This window comes from Larimichthys crocea, chromosome XVI, assembly GCF_000972845.2.
Source record: "Larimichthys crocea isolate SSNF chromosome XVI, L_crocea_2.0, whole genome shotgun sequence".
NCBI classification, from domain to species: Eukaryota; Metazoa; Chordata; class Actinopteri; family Sciaenidae; genus Larimichthys; species Larimichthys crocea.
Window position 1 is genome coordinate 4,966,314 of NC_040026.1, and position 24,747 is coordinate 4,991,060.

At 39.1% G+C, this 24,747-nt stretch overlaps 1 protein-coding gene across 1 annotated transcript; it reads left to right on the forward strand.

Moving 5' to 3' along the window:
* The first annotated feature begins 73 nt into the window (after positions 1-73).
* Positions 74-23,719, forward strand: plcd3b (phospholipase C, delta 3b). The gene is made up of 16 exons (XM_027289476.1): positions 74-408; positions 8,350-8,405; positions 8,546-8,657; positions 13,049-13,277; positions 13,564-13,693; positions 13,915-14,140; positions 14,695-14,896; positions 16,265-16,409; positions 16,486-16,638; positions 18,047-18,193; positions 18,400-18,553; positions 18,664-18,780; positions 18,972-19,150; positions 19,285-19,420; positions 19,762-19,911; positions 19,999-23,719. The coding sequence occupies exons 1-16, from the start codon at positions 336-338 to the stop codon at positions 20,157-20,159; spliced, it is 2,370 nt and encodes a 789-aa protein (XP_027145277.1). The 5' UTR covers positions 74-335; the 3' UTR covers positions 20,160-23,719.
* The last annotated feature ends 1,028 nt before the right edge of the window (positions 23,720-24,747 follow it).

Genomic DNA, 24,747 nt, shown 5'->3' on the forward strand with positions numbered 1-24,747 from the left:
AATATTATCATTATCATTATATGCCCAACATGACATCTTTTATTTTGAAACCCCCCCGGAAGCCTTTGTGTGCTGTGATTTTTTGACGCTCTGTGTTTGTAAATCCAATCTCATCAGTGACATCAGCAGGTTGAAGGTTTGGCCACACTCAGTTTTCCTCCTCCAGGATAAAACTATGAGGAGCACAGTGACCGTGGAGACGTTCACACTGCCCTCCTGCAGGAGCTGATCCTCTGACTGAAGCTGATCCTCCTCCTGCCTCAGAGAGAACACAGGGAAGGCAAACGGGAAGGGAGCGACACAGAGCAGGATAATAAGCGCAGCTTTCTTGCGTCATGTTGGGCAATAAAAAGAAAAACGGAGCCGGGACGTCCCAGTCAAAAGCCATCGACCCCCTGAGGAACCTCGGTGAGTATGTGTGTTTAGAGCTGATCAAAGCGTCTCCCTCTGAGATAGGAACACACATACAGGACTAAATGACTGTACGAGTACCGTTATCTTCCCACCCCTCTGGTCGGTGTAATGAGGAATCATTGAAATTCATAAAAACAAGATTCTGCAGTGAACACTAATACTGTATCCTTAACCAGTTATTTATGTGTCATATACTGTAAAATGACCTCAAAAAGAGAAGACAAAATAAAAAAGACAAAATAAAGAACATAATAACCCTCTGTTGAAGTTGAAATATTTAACTTTAACACAGAATAGATTCAGCTTCTTAGCTTTTTTAATCTATGTTCAAATTGTAGAAAATATTTCATATCTTAGAGTGAATCACATTTTATGACCGAAACCAGAGCTGATCTCAGGTGCAAATGTTCTATCAATCATAATGTATACTGCAAATTACCAGCACATCATACTAGCATTGTTGAAGGGATGTAAAATGATATAAAGTTAAAGGCTGGAATAGTTATCTTTATTTTTATTGATTAATCAGAGTTGATGGTGTGGTGTGAAATACAGGCTTCTCTTAGTGATACATGAGTTCTCCTGGAAACATGATTTGTAGTATTTTAGGGTGCTCCTCTTGTTTTGTAACCTCTTGTTGTTGTTTTGTGCTACCCCCATTTCCAGAGTGTTTTAGCTGGCTGTATTGTATCATACTGCAATGTTTGGTATTGATGCCACTATATAGCTCACACACTATCTAAAATGTCTAAAATTATGTCAAATACTGTTGCTTTATGTGACCAACAGTCAAAGCTATTACATATATACAGACACACAGTATACAGCAATTCCCACAGTGGTGAACAGTTGCCTTTTTTATAAATGATTTAAGCAAGCAATGAAATTATGAGAACTGACATTTCTTTGGGTCAGCACTAATCAAGATAATGTATTTGATTTGGAGAAATTGCACAGCTGATTGATTTAATGAAATCAGATCAAATCAAATTTGTATATCCCAAAGTCATAAAGTCCATTTTCCTCAGAGGGCTTTACAATCTGTACAGGGAGTGACACCCTCTGTCCTTAGACCCTCGGTTCCAGTGAGGAAAAACTTGCCCACAAATAGAGAGAGAGAGAGAGAGAGAGAGAGAGAGAGAGAGAGAGAGGACTATAAGCTCTTTTAAAAAGGAAAGTCTTAAGTCTACTCTTAAAAGTCTTGTCATGTTGATATGTAGTTGTTGGAACATTTCACAGCATGTTGTTGCTGTCAGGGACATTCTACATTCTACATCTATCATTCTAGTTATGATCAATAATGGTGCAGCTCAGACTAAGATGTCTGTCTTCATTTCTGAGCTTGTAGATGAAAACTGTGCAGACTTGTGAGAGCCTGTGGTACATTACAGAGAATAATTTTATTCCATTCAGAAGGTCTGTGTGTTATTTGTGGTAATAAAAGTGTCTGGCGTGTTTTCTTAGAATTCATCATAGTGCAGCTTCTGCTCTGCTCTGCTTCAGACTGATTTTAAACTTTGGTGCCCCACATGGGAAGAAACAAACATTTACCAGCTGTTTAAACAAATTTCCTCCTCAAACAGAGGTTTTGAGGTGCTGTCACTGCTGTCTCAGTATAATCAGGTCAGTATGACAAAAGAAATATGAATTCAGCATTTCATTTAACGTGTTAATGCTCAGAAAACTACACAACAAACAAGCATAGCCAAACATGCGCACCCACACACATTACCAACATATTTAATCTTAATGTAATCTCTTATATCTTGTAGACTCTTAGCGAGAGGTAAAAAGGTCAATAAATGGAAATGCTGATTGTTGTAATATTAATTTGAATTTGAATAAATACATTGTAGGCCCATGGTAAATACAAACTGATTAACTTTGTTTTCACATATAAATTAAACCAGAGATCCACCCAGAGAACCAGTGAGTTCCCAATGGAATCTGTCCACAGTGTGTGCTGTGGATTATCCACATTAACTAGGACACTGTGTCTGGGATTTTGATGTTGTACTAAAAATGTGTGAATTTCAAATGTTTCAAGCAGCACAGATTAAATTCTATTCATAGCTTTGTTTGGGTCTGTTAACAGATATCTCTAGTTAGTTTCCATGTTTGTTAAACTGACCCTTTAACCTCTTCAGAACTGTGACCTCAAATCAGTTAATGTTTTAACTAACACTCAGCAGGATAAAGATCTTTACCAGTGATGGAGCTCCTGGTTTAAAAACAGCAGAGAAATGAACTGTTGTGTTCAGAAAGCCAAGCTGTACATTTGACCAAGTGTTCACAGCTGTGAATCTTTGATAGTGAGATGTCATATGACACATTACTTAACCTCTAAATGCTCCATAGTTTGACCTGTGTGTGTGCAAAGACAATACCAACAGGACCACAGAGCCTGTAAATGTCAGAGAAAAGTCCATTAGTACTTACACACAGTTTTTACTGCGATCTCTCTGTTTACAACATCCAGCTGAGTCAAACTCAGTTTAGAGATTAAGAGTTGCATCAAAAATGAATTACCGTAAATTAATCATTGACTTATTGTTCATCATTAACCAACGCAGAGTTGAGTGACATGTGACATGTGACAAATAATGATCATAGGAAACACAAAATAACATCATCTTGTTTAGTTTGTGATGATTGATTGATCAATATATCAATTATTGGTCATTAGTCACAGCTGCCCTCCAGTCTGCTCTCCAGTCACTACAGTGTGTGCTGTTCTGAAAATGTTATTATTGTACCTTCATCTAACATCTAGATTTGACATGTTAACATTGAATGTTCTTTATTACTATTTAAGGAAGAGTGTAATTTGGGGAAAGACTCTTTTTAAATTATCCTTTAGACAGTAGAGTCCCAAGATCTCTTCTTCCAGACAGCCCTCTTTAAGACGCCCTGATTTTCGGGGTGGTGTTCAGCTCAGTTGGTAGAGCAGCCGCCCCATGTGCGAAGGCTCAGTCCTTGCCCAAGCCCAGGGTTCAAATCCGACCTTTGGCTCTTTCCTGCATGTCATTCCCCATCTGAATTCCTGTCACTCTTCAGCTGTTTCTATCAAATAAAGCTTGGAAAGGCCAAAACAAATAATATTTTTTTTAAAAAGAGAGCGAAAGTGAATATGCACAAATCAAACCATTACTTTATGAACTAAAACAAAAACGCTAAGGGACAAATAATATTTTCAAATCTACCTTTTAATTTGTGTATCATTTTCATCATCATCTCATTATTCATTTAACTGACTAAGAAAAAACATCAAAATAATTCATGTGAATGTTTTCTTTGCTCGAGCCAATGGCCTTTACTCAGGAAGTTATTGAGTGTCAGCCAGTTAATTAAGGGACCGACAGAACACTAATTATCCCTCAGACCTGTGTTTGACTATGAAGGCCTTTACTGTTGTGTGCGTATGTGGTTGTGTGTGTGTGTGTGTGTGTGTGTGTGTGTGTGTGTGTGTGGTTCCCCGTTGTGTTAATTTACATGGGCTCCCTGTGTGTCTTACGGGACTTCAAAGCCTACTTCATTAGCTGTGATCATCATCATTGTGCACAATTAAAGCTGTTCTTCCCTAATGAAGATTTGACTTTCCACATGAAACAACACTGTTGACTGAATGCAGCCTGACCTCCCTGTAACGAAAGTCAGAGAAAAGAGGATTTCCCCACAGTCATGAGACTATGTTACATCATCATACTATATTGTGAGGCTTTACGTAAATGAATACTTTTCAAATGTGGCTGTGACATGAACTTGGTGAGATCACATGTTTTTTTCTGTTTGGTGTATCAGCAGGGACCAGATTTGGGTCCTAGAAAAGTAAACTTCCATTAAACTCAGGCTGAAATGACATGAGCAGGAAACATAATCAAAGATTGTACCAATCTGTCAAAACATGCCATGTGGAAAAATATAGTTTGATGGGAAAGTTTTAGAGATGGGATGCTATTAAGTTATTGTGCTCACAGTAAGTACTGTAATTTGTACTGAATTTGGGCTGTGTCAGCTGTTCTCAAATCCATTATCAACGTTTTTAGGTTTAAACCAGTGATTTACTAAATCTGGTTGCACCATTAAAACTTAAACAATGTCTTAGTCAAATAAGTCTCAAAGAAACTTGCCCAATCAAAAGCAAGTAGGAGGAAGCAAACAGGAAGTCAATATAGAAGTGCCTGTAACTTCTAAAATAACAGTTTTAGGAGCTCAAACAATATAAATGTAAACGAAACGGTTTGTTCTGGTCATGCATTGTTGAATACTTCATAACAAAACAGTTGTAATTGAGATGCTTATGGAATAATAATTCTGTATGACATTTGGAACAACAATAAAAAAATATATATATATATATATAAAAGAAATATGTGTTATTCACAGTATTCAGTAGTATATATGCTAACATAGCTGAGTCTATCTAGTAAAAACATACAAAACATGAAATTTAATTTGAAATCTTTCCATCCTTTTTTAACAGCATTCTATCATGTCTGGTCACAAGTTTTGGTTCCATATGACCTTGTCTACTCTTTAAACAACTCATAATATATTTTAGCTCATGAAAATGAACATTAATTTTGTCAGTTAGTCAGCTACACCTGACAGTGTTCACATTGTGTGCAAATGTAAACACTGTATGCTATATACACATATTTACACTGTGTGTAAATATTTACTACTCTCTATTTGTGCAACCTGTTTATATAAATACAGTTGTTCTCTGCTACTTTATTTCAGTATTTCCACTCCAGTACATATACATATTAGTTCATAGAATATGACGCCCTGCAGGGTTTTAAACTTTCACCACCTACAACTTGTTTACTTTCATATAAATACAACTTTCAGTTGCATTTTGCCATTAGTTTTCCACCATTGGTAAAATGGTCTGTTCCAGTTGGATACACATCATACGCATCATAATATCACTGGTTTTTGTGTGCATTAGGGCAGCACAATGTTTTTTATCTTATCTCAACTCCCTTGATAAAGTAAATATCACCATATTGAAGGTGTTGTTGCTGTAACTGTTTGTTTCTATGTAGCAGCTGTATCATGAGTCAGACCACGTGGTTTCATCTCACCAACTGAGGAGCACTGTTCTGTTCTGTGGTGGTGTGTGTACCTGGTTTCTGGTTTGGCTTTCCTTCTCGTGACACACACTCAGTTCACTGAAAACCTCCCACTGTTGCAACGTTGCTCTCCTCATGTACAGTCGCTCAGAGCTGGAACAAGGAAGTGTGTGTGTGTGTGTGTGTACGTGCTTGTGTGGTTTTCCTGGTATCAAGACGCCTTTGTACGTGTAGTCACTTCCCAAACCACAGTGTTTCAACTGCTGAGTCCTGCTTACTCAGCTAAGGAGAGTCTGTGGAGGAGAGGTTAAAGGCAACATCACACCATCTTTATGAATTTTTTTTTGTGGTTCAAGAGAATGCAACGTGAAACATCCTAATCCCCATAAATACACATGTACACATTCACATGTTACTGTGTATGGTCATGTGATTATAAAACCACAGGGCCTCTGCTCAGAGGAAACATGAGATAAGTTACATTCCACACCACTCTACTGGTTACTATAATTACTAGTAGTCATTGATTAGATTGCTGGGCTTCAAGTGGGGCTGAATTCCAACAGTTTACATTTGTCTCTGCTGCCACTGGACAGGAGTAAAATACGTTTTAGCGTTTATAATAACTTCATATAATGGAAATGTTTAAAAAAAAATCATCACTCTACCATCTCTCCACATTTGCATGTCTATGCCGTTGTACTGCATGTGTGTGTGTCCCGGTTAAAATGCATGTAAAATAAATAAAAAAATAGAGTGAAAAAAGAATTTCCCCATTGAGGGATTAATAAAAGTATATCTTCTTCTTCTTCTTCTAAAAGGACCTACAGTGTCTGTAGACATACAAGGCTCATTCAATCAATGATTCTCACTAATGAAAACATAGTTATCAATATTATATTCCATTCATGCCATATTCTACACAGAGAAGCCCCATAAATCTGACAGCCTGGACATTTAAAGCTGTATTTGTTTTATTTTTTGGCCAACTGGAGGCATTGGAACAAGCTGTAAACACAACAATGACATTGTTGCCTAGCTTAGCATGGAAACATGAAGCAGGTGAATACAGTTTGCATGGCTCTGTCATAAGTTAAGAACAGACAACCAACACAGCCTAAAGCCACTGTTTGCTTGAAACTGTTCCAGCACCTAACTCACTGTAGAACTATTTTTTTGTGTGTACAGATTAAACAAACAAGGTACCTGTTAATGAATGTTGTGTTTATTTTCTTAACAACTTGTTTCACAAGCCACAAGTGTCCAAAAATAAAATACATTGAGCTTTAACATTTTTTAAAATGGTAAAGTCTTTTCTTCATGTTAAACTAATCTAATCGTCTCTTGGCTCCAGCTCCTTTTTTAATGGACAAGCAGCTTTAAGGTTGTGTTTAAGAGGATGAATCTCCATCTCTTCTTAGAACTGCTGTTGAATGTACATGAAATATATTTATATCAGGTTCATGACACCATTCATCACAAGATCATTTGCATCACACACTACATTCACTCCCAATGAGTTCCCATCTGCTGATCCAAGTCAAGACAGCCACCGCATTAATAATCTTAGCTCTGACTGTGCGGAGGTCAGAGATGGGTCATTATCTGGATGTGGCTTAACAGATGTTGTGCAGTCAGTCTGAAAGTACACAAAGGAAGCTGCAGGAGGATTTATTCAAACAGACAAAGAGTATGTAGGTCATAGATCTGTAATGACAGCCATGTCAACATGTGGAAATTAAACTGTAACAAATTGTGTTAGAGCTTTCCACATCTGGATTAATTAACAGTTCTTTTCATTATTTTATTATTGATGAAACTGTATGTTTTGTATGTATCATTTATATTGTCTATGAAGTGTGTTTGTTGTGTTGTGTGTTTTTGATTTCATCCACTCATACTTGAAATCTTTTTTTTTTTTTGCATGTCCACTTTGCATGATCACTGTCCACAATCCTCATGTAAATATTTGTCACTAAGCACCAATCATCTGTGAGAGTGCACACTTCCTTTCCTTTGCTAAAGGAAAAAGTTGTTTGTACATGTAAAATATGCTTGCCTGCATAGTAAAAACAGAGTTTCATTTGGAGGTTTTAAAGGCTGATGTAAATGCATCCATTTCTGTATCATATCATATTCAGAAGAATTCTACGATCTGCATAATGACTATACTGGACAAAGAAAAAGCAACAGCTCATTTATCTTTTTGAATCTATATTGCAACAGTCAAGAATATGTGTGCATTATAATTATGAAGTTCTAAAATTCCTAACGTGATCTACAAGTCTTTACTTGTAACAGAAAATATAACATTCCACTGTGGACATGAATGGTTTAACAGATACTGTACATGTAGAAATGACACAGTTTCATGTGTTGTTTACCAGTGAATGTTGAAAATCTGTTCTGGTTGAAACACACTGAAGGCACATTCACCTGAAAGGCACATCTCCTCATTTGTGTTCTTTGTAAAAGCTGTCACAGGATGTCACAAAAGCACTTAGCTAATTGGAATGTCCTCTGGAATCAAAAGTCCAGATTCACCTCATCACCATATTTTTTCTCTATCTGTGTCTCCTCATCTTCTCTCTGCCTCTGCCTGTACCTTGTCATTTCTAGACATACCCAGCTGCTGGTTCAGGACTAAAATATCAGAATTACAGAGCTCCCATACGAGCCGCTGTGGTCAAACAGATGTATATACAGAACTTCTAATTCTGACTATGCTCTACTCTTTTTTTCCCTTCCTTTTCTTTCCGCACCCCCAGTGTTCAATAAGTTCAGATCACTCACTATCATCCTGTACAAGATGAAGTACAGTTTTCATAACATCATTATCTGTGTATTTGCTCTCCAGGAGTTCAGGATGATGAAGATGTGAAGCGGATGCTGCAGGGTTCCAGTATGGTAAAGGTAAAGATGTTACTATGATGTTACTGATTATGAGCTGTTAGTAGGTGTTAGTTAGTTAGTTAGTTAGTTAGTTAGTAGTATTACCAGGTAGATGTGATGAAATCAATGAAATTTAACAGATTCATTTATCACATGTGAAGGTCCGTTCACCTCGCTGGCAGAAGCGACGAACTATGAAGCTGATGGAAGACGGTGTCACTGTGTGGTGTCAATCCCACAAAACCTCCAGCCGGGCCAAGGAGCAACAATCCTGTAAGTGTGTGTGTGTGTTATTGTAGAGAGTAAGTTTTTACTCTTTACTTTAATTCACTTTAATTTCATTACTTCCAAGTTACTCAGCATCTCCTGTTGCACTGTCACATACAGTAATATGAACTGCATGATGATGATAATAATGGGTTACAGAAAATGGATGGATGGATGGACAGTAATTGTAACTGAATTAGGAACAATAATGTGATTACAGTAATATGCGTGCTGGATTTATAAACTAGTCTATTTTAAGTGTACTCTACTGACCTGAGATCTGTAGATATAGAACAGGACCTTACCTAACCAAAATAGATTTGAATAAGATTTGGATGCAGCATGTCCCAGGTCGGTTCTTAGTTACTTGGAACTGAGTGGATCCATGTGGACCTCTCCCACATGGATTAAAGACTGTAAAATTAGTCGTGTAAACCCTTTAAATTCAGTCTTTAAGGAGCTCCACCCAGAGGTTAAGAACCATCTCTGTGTGATAATTGGTTACATGCAGGCCTTTCCTTTGACGTAGTAACTGTGCCAGAAGAGCTCAGTGCCCTGACTGGGCGTGTAAGGTGAAACATGGATATACAGTATCTATTTTTGCCAACTTTAAATGCTACTTAGTGCTCTGCACAGACATAGACTCACTCACACAGCTACTCTCCCTGTCCTCCGCTATCTGAGGCTCACACACGGTGTCGTGATTATAGAGCTCATCTATTTTGAGCCTGAGACGGCAGCCCATCCTGCTGTAGTTCAAACAGTGAGATTATAGGACATTATATGGTGGTAGGAGTCTGCCCTGGAGTCTGTGGTTTGGTGCTATGTAGTTACCAATACGGCTCACCCATGAGGTTAACCTCCATACACAGTACAAGGCCTTTAATTGCCACAAGACTATATGTGCTTATGATGTGGCACAGTGTGTGTTTGGTGTGCAGGTGTGTGTGTATGTGTGTGTAATATGCATCTTTCTTTCATGACACCCTTGATCATTACAGAACTTCTAACCTTCTCACCCAAACACAAGCTAATGTTTGATGTGCTTGTTCCTGTCTTGTTTGTTTAGCTGAATACTTTGTGTTCTATACTCCTCTGTGATCCATGCCTACCTCTGAAAACCCCTGAGTAGATTTAACTGGACTTGACATGGATATGAGAAAGTAGAAGCTGTCAGCCACACCCAGTAATTTATTCTACTAGTTTTAGATCAAATGTGTTTGACTCAATGTGACTGGGTGGTCTAGGGCAGTTGTTCCAATCTTTTGTCTTCTTGCCTTTTATAAAGTAAGATCCCCTTAATTCCAGGTTAGTTAGTCCCCTAACCCTTCTGACTCTTTGGTACCCCTTTAGAAAACAGCAACTGTGAGAACCAGGCATTTCAGTATGTGGCACTTTCACAATGTCTTTATCACTTTCCACTAGATTTGCTCTACATAGAAAGTGTCATACTGATACTTTTGTGTTTGACTCTGTTCTGTATCACAGCTTTTACTTTCAGTCTCCTCTTCAGGAGTCGAAAGCCTGTCACTTTCCCTGATGAACCCGTTGGTTGCACTGAAGTATGCTTTGGGTTGCTGTCTTGCCTATGATTTGATTTTTTGATTTTTGATTTTGATGCATGTCTTTGTGCATAGGTGTGGTTTCTCCACCCTTACCTGTCTCTTTGGGTAAGGTCCATAAATGTTTCAGGCTCATCTCTGTACCTTTCAATTCTCACTGCTGATGAGAGGTTTGGATCTTGTGGTGTACCCTCTGTAATTCTGTTCCCGAAGTCTTCAGCAAATGGTAAACTGTAAAGCATTCAGCCCTGCCTTTTGGAGGTTGGTGGTGATGTCACTGATTTAAAATGTTTTAGGAGTAAAAAGCTGTGTGCAGATTTTACAGAAATCACATTACACTCTGTGAACATCTTACTCGCGTACAACATTTGATATATTTTCAGCAGAATTCCCCTCTCTGCCGTCTGTTGTCAGGTACACACAGTACATAGAACCTGGCTGTCAGTCAGTGACCTCACACAACATCTTAAACAAACCGTGTGCAGTTTTTCTTGAAATCAGCAGCAAATAGAAGGTGGCAAACACTGGCTGATGTTTGGTCTGTAGTGATGTTTAAATTGGTTCATTCAAACACGTTCGACAGTGTGATTGTTAAAGTACACATGGAAATTAGGTTGAAAATAACACACACACACACACACACACACACACACAGCTTGCTTGATTTGTTCAAGTGTGTGTTTCCTAGAAACAGACAGCTCACCCCTCCCCTGTGTCTAAATTTAGTAGGAATTACAGTGCCACGTTGTCATCAGTGTTATTAGTTGTCAAACCAGTGTTGGCACTGCTGTCTTTCCACGCTATCCTGCAAAATATATAACGACGAGTATAAACTGTAACCAAACATGTTCATGCCCAAGCCTCATACCCTGTAACCATGATTTTCTGTTGACAGACAAAATCCAAACTGAAATCCAATTTTAACACAAAATACAGCATATTGTAGCAAAAGTGGTAACAGCAGTGGTCGTGTGACAAATATTACCAGTACACAGAAGTCTCTGCGATTAATAGTCACAATTATTTAAACCAACATAAATAAATATGTGTCTGTATGTGTATGTGTATTTAATAATTAAATCTTTCAGTGACTTAAAATGACCCCACCTTAAATACACACTTCAGAGGCCTGAGTGAATTGTTGTTGTGAGCTGAATGTAGACTTGCATGCCTACATTTAAAAAATAATGCTTACATTTTGCTTGCATTACTGACTCGCAGTTTATTGTAAACTTGAACCTAAAATCTCTTGGGTTAAACTGATGTCAATATAACTTCTTCTACTGAGGTGAATATAATCAAAAGTTATTGTGTTTTTACATTTTTATGTTGACACTACTAGGAGAGTGGCTTCCTAGTAGTTGACATAGCTTGACTCATGTTTACTAAATTATTTATACTAGAAAATAACTTAAAAACACAGTAGTGTTAGAGTACACATTTACAGCTGTTTAAAATAACAAAATGAGTCATGAATGAACTGATTACAGTGTGTAAAATGATAATGCAAAGAATGAGAGATGGACTGTGCAGTGCTGTGAGGAGATTACAAAATGTTAGCTTGAGTGTGAAAGTGGAAGTCCTACGAAGAACGATCAAAAGCGTCAGCCTTGATTGTGTAATGCAATCCAAGTGTTTCAAGCGTGGAGGCTGTGGTTGAGAGAGTTGTGAAAGAGACTAAAGGTTCCCACTCCTCTCATTATTTCGTCTGCAGTGATGTCAGGTCGGGTAAAGCTTGAAAAGATCTTACATACCATATGATATGTTCTCTGACCAAGTTGACCAAGAAAATGTTCAGGGTGGGGCAGTCCCACACTGATTCTTATACACTTCTATGGAGTATTTGTTCATTATTATGATTTACTTATCTAACTGTAGCAGGTGGCTACAATGAAATGTGCTCATCACTATCAAACCTCACTAACAAGCTCTGCTGCACCGTGTTAACCAAGGTCAAGTTTATACATCAAAAAACTACTTCTTCGAACAACCTGCATAAATGAGAGAAAGATTTCTAAGTGCAAGGTACTGAGTGAAACCAAACAAGATTATAAGGCACACAGTGTTATACTTAAAAAACTTTTTGAATATTACTGAGATCAAACATGGCTATATATGGTTATAAAAGAACACACAGTCATGTAATATAAATTTTCCATTACACTGACTAGGCCAGATCCCGGCTAATCCAAAAGTGGGCAAAGACATAAAAGCATGTATGGAAGCTGAGGCAGGCTGAATGAAACCTGGTTGCTGAAACCAGCCATGCCTTTAATTATGCATAACATTAAGCCTTAATAGAATTTAAATGGTTAGAATTAGAATTTAAGTGTTATAAGTGTTAAGTGTTATATAAAGGACAGTTGTCATGAATGGGGAAACTAAATATAGAGACCAAAACTGCTTCTGAACCAGGCTGTAAACATATTTATTTCTACTGTGAAGTGGAGTATTGTGGGCATGGTGGCTTATGGAGTATAGAGACTTGGAAAATCAATGACAAATGTTTTAAGCACTCTTCAAAGCAAATATTCTAGGGAATTCAATATTTCTACATTGGTTTCTTTGATTAATTGATATTTGCATACATGTTTGTTGTTGTGGTTTCCTTTTTAATTGTGTATTTTCTGTCTAAGCTCTTTCCATTGTGGTAACAGGTTAATGATCAATACTCAGCACCAGTTTCTCAATTAAACCCCATAAGAACCTCTGAAAACCCACTTGCAGTGAATATCACTTGATAACAGGATGGATAATCAATTTTGCAATACTTTCACTTTAATTACTTGTTCTTTCTCCTTCTTTTCTTTCACTGTTCCCCTGGCACATCCTCAGTCTCTATCATGGAAGTGGAGTGTGTTCGCGAGGGCTGCCAGTCAGAGATGTTACGGCAAATGGTTGGTTCAATACCTGAGGGCCGGTGTTTGACAGTGGTCTTCAAAGGGCCCCGCAAGAGCTTGGATCTTCTCTGCCAGAGCCAGGAGGAGGCCCAGCACTGGGCCCGCGGCATCCGAACATTGCAGGAGAGAGTGGAAAACATGACCCAGAAGGAGAAACTTGACCAATATCCTATTTTTGTTCAATTGTAGAACTGTCTTTTACATTAAACAAGGACATTATAGTTCCAAGATAATAAGGGTTAGGACCCTTAAGTACCAAACAATAGTGCCAACAGTAAAACAGGTATTTGATAAAAACATAGAATGTTGGTACTCGTAATTCCTCTCTGCTTTTTTGATAATTAGATATTAGTTAGTGTGCTTAAAACTCAATATCAGTATAACTATAGCACCACCAACTACTGCACATGTTCTGCTCCTGTTTCTTCCTTGACTATGTTTGTGTGTCACCTGGATTCATGCTTACCTGAGTCGAGCTGACCAGAATCATGACGATAAGATGAGCTATGACGAAATCCAGACACTGCTACAGATGATCAACATTGACTTGAGTGACCAGTATGCCCGCAGCCTCTTTCAGGTAGCGGAACAAACACACACACAGTAAAAAAATAAAACATTAGCCCCATATCCGAGATTTCAGTCATTAATAAAAAGTGATTTCTGAATTAATTTGACTAGACTAATGACAGACCCCCATTCATTCTGTGATACATGGGTGTCACAATTGAGACCAGCTTGAAAATAGATGTTCATACCTAAACAAAGAATCATCTGTGTGTCACTCTGCTTCACTAACAGAAATGTGACCAGTCAGCCGACGGACGTCTGGACCACGGGGAGATCGAGGTTTTCTGCAGGGAGTTGTTACGAAGACCAGAGCTGGATGCTGTTTTTATCCGTTACTCTGCAAATGGCTGTGTACTTTCCACTGTGGACCTGAGGGATTTCCTCCAAGATCAGGGGGAGGACGCTTCACTCATCCATGCCCAAAGCCTCATACTCACCTATGAACTTAATGAGTGGGGTACGGTGCTAAGTAACAATACATTGCAAAATATCAACATTTATTTGGTGTGTGTTCAGCAAGACGACTCTGAGAAATTGGACACTACTTCCCAATTGAAGATAGACAAAGTTAGTGATTAGATGTTAGACACAGAAATGTGTCCAAGAGTCTCAGGAGTTAATAAAGATCAAAGAAGCTAAAAGAAGAGTGAATATTGGATCTACATGAGTCAGGTTGCCAGAAAAATGATCTGTTGCATGTGTAAATCACAAATTAATACCTCAAACGTAGTTGTAAAAAGATTTTCAGATGAGATTGGTGGTCATAGATGGGGACAACCTGACAGTGAGCAGCAATGAAAGGTGACCAAGGGATTGGTCATGTACTCACACCATGATCAAACCAATGAAATTAACCTTTAAGGTTAAGGGGCCAGTATACTCAGAACTGCTTGTCACATGGTATTATCATATCTGCTTTGTATTGTATGCCCAACAAACTCATATGATATATGTACGTATATTCATTCCCCTGCTTTATTCACTTGTGTTTGTGCCTTTTGCCCAGTACAGCCCAGAAGAACCAGTTCATGACCCCCAATGGTTTCACCATGTACATGCTTTCTAAGGAGAACTGTGTGTTTAACCCGGAACATGCTAGGGTTTACCAAGACATGACAGGCCCACTGGCACACTACTTTATCTCCTCTTCCCATAACACCTACCTCACCAAGGACCAGCTGACTGGGGACAGCAGTACAGAGCCATATATTCGGTAAGAATTAATAGGACTGCAGACATACTTGTACATATGTGGAAAGAAGTCAATCTTTAAGTTTGGCAAACAAACTGACATCTCAGAAGGGAGTGGTCCTCACCGAGTCTGTTAATGGACACCTGCTTACACTGACTTTGAAAATTGCAAGAACACTGAAAGAATACTCTGAAGAATTCCCAAACACGATTGACATGCCCTTCCGTAGAAGAAACTAGGTTGTCATTTTATCATTCATTGTAATTGTACAATGTGTCTCTGTTGATTTGTCACGTGACATCCATCCGTCTGTCCGTCCTGGGAGAGGGATCCCTCCTCTGTGGCTCTTCCTGAGGTTTCTTCCACCTTTTTTCCCTGTTAAAGGTTTTTTGTGGGCAAGTTTTTCCTCACTTGAACCGAGGGTCTAAGGACAGAGGGTGTCACTCCCTGTACAGATTGTAAAGCCCTCTGAGGCAAATGTATTTTGTGACTTTGGGCTATAGAAATAAAATTTGATTTGATTTGATTTGGGCGATATTGTGGACGCTGTGTTATGCCGGAATGATGGAAAAAAGACTCTGGTTGAACCACAGGAAGAGCAATCATCCAAACACCCCTGGCAAGTGATACCAGCGGGTTAATGGAGGTTTGTCCGTTCAATCTACTATGCTACGAGTCTCCTTCCAAGGGTTTTGTAGGAGTTGTTGCTGGAATAAGGGGTACAGGGCCATGCTAAGAGGCACCCTAGATGAAAGTTGTGCCAGTATTCTAAGTCGTGCATATTCTAAATGGGTGTTGTGGGTTGTGCCATGGATGGGCATTGTCACTGATTGTGTTTGTGATTTTAATGGGCAGATTTTGGGTGTAGCAGGGAGGTTGAGTGTCCTGTATAGTGGCCTCAGAATTGCATTTTTGTTCTTTGCAGATGATGTGGTACTGTAGGATTTATTGACCCATGACCTCCTGTGTGCACAATTTGTGGGATCAACACCTCACCTGAGTTGGGAGTGAGTTGTTACCTCAGTGGAAGATGGACAGGTAGAGGAGCTCACTTTGATGCCGGTATTTGTTAAGAAGCACCCAAAAGTTTCCTTTGAAGGGTGGCTGATCTTAAACATCTGGAGAAAGCTTTGAGTAGAACTGCTCCTTTGTTTTGTAAGAAGTCAGCTGAGGTGCTTTTGGCCTCATTTAAAGATGCTTCCCTTAAGAGCAGTTTTCAAACTGTAAGGTGTGGACAGGAACACAGCTAGTCTCTGTATGTTGTTGCAATCTGCTACTCATCAACAGAAAGAGATGCAGGGTACAGATAAGTTACAAGCTCTTAAATTAGACCTTTACTCACTCAGTCGTCTCTGTTTTAGAGATTGCTAATGATGATTTTTCTCTTAGGGCCCTGAATCATGGCTGCCGCTGTGTGGAGCTGGACTGTTGGGATGGAGATAAAGGAGAGCCAGTCATCTACCACGGACACACCCTCACCTCCAAAGTGCCGTTTGTCGAAGTCATTGAGACTATCAATGAATATGCTTTTAAAGTGAGTTTTTCTTCATCTTCTCTTTGAAAAACAATCCTTTTCTCTCTGACTTTGCACTGTCATCCCTCTCTCCTAGGCATCTCCTTACCCCCTGATCCTGTCCCTGGAGAACCATTGCTCCGTGGAGCAGCAGACAATAATGGCTCGACACCTTCGATCGATCCTGGGAGACAAGCTGCTTACAAAGCCCCTCAGTGATCTGGATCCACACAAACTACCGTCTCCAGAGGTAAGGAGACACGGTCCCATAATCAGATGAAAGTTCAATCCCCATAAGGACTACTATATCTACTGAGACTAATGGCTATTTTATTGGGGACAAATTATGCCTGCATGCACTAAAACCACTTTCAATTTTCACACACAATGGCAGTTTTTCCAGTTGCCTGAAAGATTAAAAAGCTGACCTGATTACATGATTTATCCAGATAGATATTTGGAGTGTGCTTGCTATTTTTCAATGGAATGTGGATGTGGTTAAAAATAGCCAATAACTGGCTCTTCACTCTGACACACTTTTAACATTCAGAGTCTCTCCAACTGGACTGCAGGACTTTCATTTCTCTGTTATGTGTGTGAGGCATTTAAACAGTTATTTTGTCTTGATGACAGCTGTTACTTTGTGTAAATCCAAGAGCAAACTGTTTATGTTAGATGGGAAATCTGGGGCCATCTGCTCTCGCGTGTCCCACTTAAACTACACTTGCACATCATGTGTGTGAGGGTTGCCCAATGCACCCATGATCTATGCCCCAGTAATCACACTCCCTTGAGGCACCTTCAGCGTTGCCTTTTTGTCACTGTCTCGTGTGCCTGTAATTACATTCAGATAGTTTTTTTAAATGATTTATATAATTTGCTTCGAATATTTTACTCTCACATTGTCCTCCTCATTATTATATTATTAGCACATAAAAGTAGCAAAAGTAGTAGACAGTGGGAGGCGTATGTGGGTTAGGCTCACTACAACCGAAAGACAGTTTTTTAGCATTAGAGTTAGGTTATAGCAACTTGTGTGTTAGGGGGGCTTAAGTGCAATGCTTGATTGGAGTTACTACTACTTAAACTTAATACAAGGAGTTATTAACTGGTTATGAAACAGTCTCAAATTAATACTGATGCATGTATATGACCTACATAAATAAACAATTAAACATTATCCATTAAAGGACCAAAATTTGTAAGTATTTTGCTTTTCTCCACAGGGGGGTGCCAGAATCAACACATAATGAAAGGTCCTCATAGCTGCTTTAAGTTAACCTGGCTGTGCCAGCTGGTTTGTTACCATAGACTGTATGAAACATGGACATAGTCCTTGTGTCATTCATCCTCATGTTTCTGAAGAGCTGTTGTGAAGCTCAGAATGTGGTGGTTCTGGTTGTCGCCATCTTAGCAGTCCTGCCTGCCAGCTCCTGGCTAATCCAAAAATGGACAAATAGGTGGAACTTGTGTGGCCTGAATGAGGCCTGATTTCTCAATAATCTGTAACAGCACCCACCCGTCAATCGACACACATTGTCATACTGACACTGTGTGTCCCTAGTGATGTTAGCATGATAAAATTGATTGACTATCAGTATCATTTTCAAACCAGTTGTTGACGTATAGTGTCTGCTATGTGTTTGCTGTGTGTGTAGGACCTTAAAAATAAAATCCTGGTAAAGGGGAAGAAGGATCATGTGGTGGTGGAGGAGTGCTCCTCCAGCTCTTCAGACCTCAGCTCCTCAGACGAGGAGGCCAGCCGTGCTGGAGGTAAACCCAGGAGACAGAAAGAGGACAAGAAGGTGGGTACAACACCATCAGATTTATCATAGCAGCAGTGGTTCTCACCACTGTGCTTTTGGTTTGGTGGCTTGGCGAACTCAGTTCACATTTCTGCCTGTAGAACCACCAAATGCTATAAATAGTAATTAGAATAAACTGTAGAGACCAGTTGCTTACCATTTGGCCTTCTAAAAAATGTGTTTGGTTTCTGTGTGTGTCATCTCAGCCAGGTGTGTCGAAGCTGAGTCCAGAGCTGTCAGAGCTGGTGGTGTACACCCGAAGTGTTCCCTTTAAAAGTTTTGAACAAGCAGCCAAAAGCCCTGCAACTGACATGTCCTCTTTCTCTGAAAGTGAAGCGCTTAGGCACATCAAGGACTCAGGTATGATGTGTGCATGTGAATAAACATACTTTCTGAAAGTTTTGAAATTTGGGTTTTTTTTGGGGGGGTACTATTAGACCATTTGGACTTTTCTTGTCCTTCCTCTCCAGGGATACATTTTGTGCGTCACAACAGCCACCAGCTCAGCAGGATCTACCCCTCAGGCCAGCGCCTCCAGTCCTCCAACTATAACCCTCAGGAGATGTGGAACGGAGGCTGTCAGATTGGTGAGAGCATATTTTATATTTTATTATAAGAGAAGAAAAGCTAATCAATTGTTGTTAGTCAGACACAAGTTCTTTCTCTCTTTGGTTTAATTGTGTGCCACACATCCACCCCCACCACCACTAAGAGCTAGTAACATTGTGTTATACAGAAATATGTGCCACTAACACCAGTCGTGTTGTGTTTTCTCCAGTTGCTTTAAACTTCCAGACACCTGGTGAGCAGATGGACTTGAATCATGGCAGGTTCCTGCAGAATGGTCAATGTGGGTACGTCCTGAAGCCTCCTTTCATGTGCCAGCCTGGCACCACCTTCAACCCAGAGAACGTTGGTGGAGGTCCTGGTCAAAATCCTGTCCTGCTCACTGTTCGGGTAAGAAGCAAGTAGCAAAACTGGTGCAAATGTCAAGTTGCGCTGGAAAGGTTTCCTCAGTATAGATGAGTGTCAGAACTGTTAGACAAAACTCTTGCTCTATTCAATAATGACCAATAATGTTTTTATTCCAGGTAATTTCAGCTCAGCAGCTGCCTAAACCAGAATGGGACAAACCCACCTCCATCGTGGACCCTCAGGTGTGGGTAGAGATACATGGAGTTCCCATAGACAACAATAAGAAGAAAACCAATCATGTCGACAACAACGGTAAATATGACAAACAACCCATTTCAAATTAAATGGCTTCAGTAGCAGAATTTATGGATTTCTACACAGCTTATATTGGAATATTGGAGCTAATGAACACTGTGAGATGTATCCCAGGGGATACCTCTGCAGTCCCCAGTGGGTATGTGGAATGATTGCGGAGTAGATTTGACTAATATGAACACAAAATGAACATGTTTGCAAGATGGCAGAGGGTGTTGATGACGGGGGCTGTGGGGTTTTACTGCATGAAAACGATTCAAAGGTTTAATGACCTGAATGTGAAATTACACAGATTGATGTGAATAAGTGCGTTACTACATGCTCTTTCTGTGGTTCAGGCTTTAACCCGCGGTGGGACTGTACATTTAACTTTACCATCCATGCCCCTGGCCTGGCTCTGGTCCGCTTCATGGTGGAAGACCACGACTATACCTCAAGCAATGACTTCCTAGGACAATTCACCCTGCCTTTCACAAGTCTCCGTACAGGTGCGTGTGGGGACAGCAGAGTTTGGTTATTAAGGGGGGATGTACCAAACATTTGCTCCACTGACCTTCTTTCCTTTATCTCTGCAGGTTACCGTCATGTCCGACTGCTTAAGGTGGATGGGTCCAGTCTTTCGCCCTCCTCACTCTTCATCCATGTTAAGATCACCCCATGTCAGAACAGTCCATCAAAATCATCTGCTAAATCACCGGCCATGTCACCGGCTAAGTCTTCAGCTAAGAAACCCTAGTCTCATCTTTACCCCTCTAACATGAACATGAAGCCACCATGGGAAGCACCCAGGACACATCTGCCTGGATCCAGGCAATATAAGACCTGGAATCCAATTCATAAAACTTAATGGTTATAATCTTTGCAAAAGGGTTGCAGCTATATCCTCAATCAGTCTGAAAAAGAGGATAGTGCTGCTACAAAAATGCAAACAGTAAAACTGACCAGTATTTCAAATTCATGAAGAAAGTAAACACTTACATTAACCATGGCGGTGAGTTTTGTATGTAAACAAAAAAAGACATACAATCAGCGAGGTAAATATCATCAGCATAGAACCAAAAGTCAATGTTTGCTGTGGTTAGTAGGTTTACCTGCACTCCCAGCCACATTCCCCTCAAAGAACATTCCACCAGTCACTGTGACTGGCGGATACTTGAAGCCAGAACTGTCTCTTTAAAACCTTGTTGAATAGAGGGTTAATTCTCAGAGCAGGAATCAACAACTTAATGACAACCCATCAAACCATCCTGCAGAAATCTACATATATTAATCTACGAGGCCATGACCAAAGTTTGGTGCTAAATTTAGTCTCATTTTGAATTTTGGAGACTCATAGCTAAACTGTCAAACTCATTATGTCTCACATGTTCTCTGAATGGACTTTTTTAATTACAAGTCATTTATTTTATAGAAAGCCCTGCTGCTTTGTGATTCAAACATTACTTGGGTAAAGTAGAAGTCAGCATCCCTGTCCCCCTTTCTAAATGGTACGTAAAGGAGATGTCATCATCTATCAACATTCCTCTGTTGTAATATCGACTTCTACAGAACCATTGGTTGCTGTAATCATTCCCTGGTGTCTGAGCTGGCCATAAAGTGATTTCTTCTTAATAATATAATAGGAAGGTGATAATAATGTGACCTTCTATGATGGTAGACAAAAGTTCTTAACTTCAGCTAAAGCTAATATGTAGCTTTAGGAGCAGTGGTTTACATCAAACTAAGTTTAAAACCACGTCCAAAGACTTTTGTAACTTTTCTGAACCCAACAATCCACCATGCCCACTTCACACAGTAATTAGCCAAGTGTGTGGAAGTAAGTAAGAAGTAAGAAAAATATGACCTTCTGTTTCTAAGCTTTCTTTTTTCATCTTTTTTTCATTCTTTTAACAGCTATGTTTGAATACTTGTTGTATCAACAAGTGTTTCTATGAGGGGAGGCTCATCACTCATTTTCGTGTGTACATTCAGAACAGTTACAAATACGTTTTCCTGAACTGTGGTCAGACGACACTTTGTACAAACTTTGTTTGTTTTTATGCATACCCCTGTTAAGACATACAGTTGTTAGGGTTGTTAGGGATTAGGGTTGTTGTTTTTTTAGGTGCCAATGAGACCATGATACAAAATTAATAAAAGCCACTTTGAGTAATGTAACATGAGTGTGAAACCTGATTGGGTGCTCAACAATGCACAAATGGTTGTAATTCTGTTATCATGGTGACATTTCCTCCTCTGTCTTGAAGATTGTGATGTAAACAGAAAAATTACACTCCTCACATTATAAAGTTAACTAGTAAGACTTGCACTTTTCTGATGCAGACCTAATGTTGATCTGAACATGACCTGAGACAAATCGAGTGAGCATCTTTGCAGTCATAATTAAGTTTGTTGCCTGTACTCTGCCCTTTAAACAAATCCACATATGACTACCCTCTGTTTATCCTTCTGCCCCGGCACAAACGTCCAGGGAACAGAGAGAGAGCTTTCTTACTGTGGGGTAACATTAATTAGAATCTGTTCACTGCCAGTATGAACAGAAGGAATAATTGCAGCAACCAGTAATTATTAACATACATATGGCAAGCAAGTATTGCATTAAGATATGTTATCAAATGTTCACTTTTAAGCTTTTTCTAAAGCTTTCTGCAGCCTCATACTCAGTATGTTTACATGCACCTGAATAACTGGGTTACCCAGAGAGCCAAGTTACACAGGTAATCAGAGAACACGTTTTACTGTAAATCTGTGTGTACATGCAGCAGGTCAGAGTTCTACCATAACCCTAACATTATTTCAAAGCCATGGCCTACTTTTACTTTTATAGAATAGTCCATTGTTCAGCTCTAATTGATTTCAGTGGACTTGGAATCCGAATACAAGGACGCATCACTATGTGTAATGACCTGGTTACCTGTCCTTTGAAGCAGCCTCTCTGCTGTTACTTTGCTGTCTGTAAAAAGCTGGTTACATGACAGGTACACATGATGGAGAAATCATTGTTCTCCAGAAGACGTTTTTCTGTCCTACAATTACAATAAGCAGGTTTTTCTCCATGCATGAAAACCCCCAAATTATCCTTAAACTGTATCCGGGATGATCAGATCCTCAATGTAAATTTGATACTGGTTTGAAATGGGGCAACTTCTCCTATACTATGTAGCAATATTAAAAATATATGGATTTTTCCAGTATGTTACTATAGATCTCCAGAAGGGGAAAAGTTTTTTCTGCCTGCCTGACATGCTGTACAGATGAAGAGTATCATCCCTGTACTTTGGCAATGTAGCCTGTAGTAGTAACCTATTTTGAAGGGAAAAGCTTGATTCAGTGACTCTATTTTAATTTTATGTAATTGTTTATTTATATAATTCTCATTTCTTTTGACTGAGACCAAACTATATCATTACGTAGACACTAGAGTTTGTATATTAGAACTCGCTCAGTTATACAATAGTAAAATGATGATGTGCACTAGATGAATCTTTTGCCTTATTGTTAGTTTATTAGATGACATATACATGATATGCTTCATAGATACAATGTTTTCTTTATCTTTGTTTACTTGGATGTCTTGAACCGTGCAAGCAGGCTGATAAATCTGTGATATGAAGGCTTTATTATAGTCAGTGTTTGAACATTTCTGTGTTAGACATCACACTGTTGGTCATCATGTTAAAGAGAAGCTTTTATACAGTGTTGTTTTTATTGAGAAGAGTCAGTTTTGGAACGTTCATATTTATGTTGATTTACAAATGAAAAGAAGAACTATGAATATTTCATATGAAGATAATCTCACAGGGACGTTTGTGACTTGGGGCTGGGCTCTGCCGAGATGAAGGGGTCGCCTTTGAGATCAGTATTAGTCACTGAGCATCTTTGAAATCATCAAACAACTTCGGAGTATTAGGACTCTTGGATCATTATCTGCGTTTTCAGTTTGACAAAACATATGATCTTGTAGAGTTCTTGTAGATCTGGTGTAATAAAGGTTGTAGTTTTGGAGCCAGTGCCAATAACTTAACAGTCTCAAACAGATCCCAGCCCTGTTTCTGAATGAAGAAGCCGTGTTAGTTTAGTTTTTTTGTTTGTTTGTTTTTTACTGTAGTAATGATAACAGAAACTGTAACTGTACAATTCAAAGCATTAACATTTTTGTTGTTTATTTTTTGTATCTGAAGTATTATATTAGCTTTGTGCTGCACCAGCTGTATAGTAATTGACCTGATGTTATTTATTGAAACAGGTACACACAATGGTAGAATAGAAATGCAATAAAACATTCTGAAAACGCTTGAAGGATGTCATCATTTTAGAAACTGTTTGAGTGACTGTCAACTGACACATCCAGTTCAAATTCAGCATTTATCTTAAGCACAGCATATTGTGCTTTATACAAATAACTAAACACGTGTTATCTTTATTCTGGGGTTTTTCTTTCTTTATTCAGGATGTGATGCAGGGTGGGACCACCAGGGGGAGCCACACTCTGTAGGCTGCTACATGTTAAAGATGTGTTGATTCAAATACTTGCCATGTTCTATGATCATACCGCCATTAATAGACAGTCAATATGTATAAGACTATAAAACATGGCTTCTAAAGTGCTCATACAAACAAACACATCAATGTCCATAAGCTGAGACACAAGAAGAAAGAGAAGTCTTTGACTGAAAACCTTGATCAAAATGTGTCCAGTATGTAGAGGTTTAGAGCACTGTTGACATACTACTATATTCTAGCCTCCAGTGGTCACATTTAGGCTTGATTGAAATGGGTCTGCATTTAGAATGATGAGCATAAATTATTATAATTAAAGTTAACAGAAATAAACTGAGGTGTAGAAATCAGCAATGTCAGCAACATCAGCAACACAAGCATGACCTGTGTGCTGTGCAATCACAGTGATTTAGTAAGTGTGCACATGGGTCAGCTTTTAGAGCCTGTTGGCCCAGGTGAAGTACAGCAACTACATGGACCCTGTTATTGGCCAGAACAGCCTCCAAGATGGAGGGAGACAGACAGAGAGAGAGATGGGTGTCACATAATACAAACAACCCTTATTTTGCATCCTTTCCATACAATTCATCATTTCTTTTCATTTGATTTGTAATTTCACATTTACACTCACATTATTTATGTATCCATACTACTATATATGTACTTATTTATGTACACTGTATGAAGCATATTGGACACATTGGGGATGAATTCAGCTCCATCTTATCCTGTTAAAAGTTATTGTGAAGTTAAAGTGTCAGGCTCAGAAATAAATAAGAGGCAGAATCAGGTCAGTGTGACAGACTCAAACTAATTTCAAAAAG

What these genes read in the sequence shown, in the direction of transcription:
- plcd3b (XM_027289476.1), top strand. Translation starts at nt 336, where the DNA reads ATGTTGGGCAATAAAAAGAAAAACGGAGCCGGGACGTCCCAGTCAAAA. An exon ending in CGACCCCCTGAGGAACCTCG is followed by an intron (nt 409 to 8,349) that starts GTGAGTATGTGT and finishes TTTGCTCTCCAG; the next exon opens with GAGTTCAGGATGATGAAGAT. An exon ending in TCAATGAATATGCTTTTAAA is followed by an intron (nt 16,410 to 16,485) that starts GTGAGTTTTTCT and finishes CCTCTCTCCTAG; the next exon opens with GCATCTCCTTACCCCCTGAT.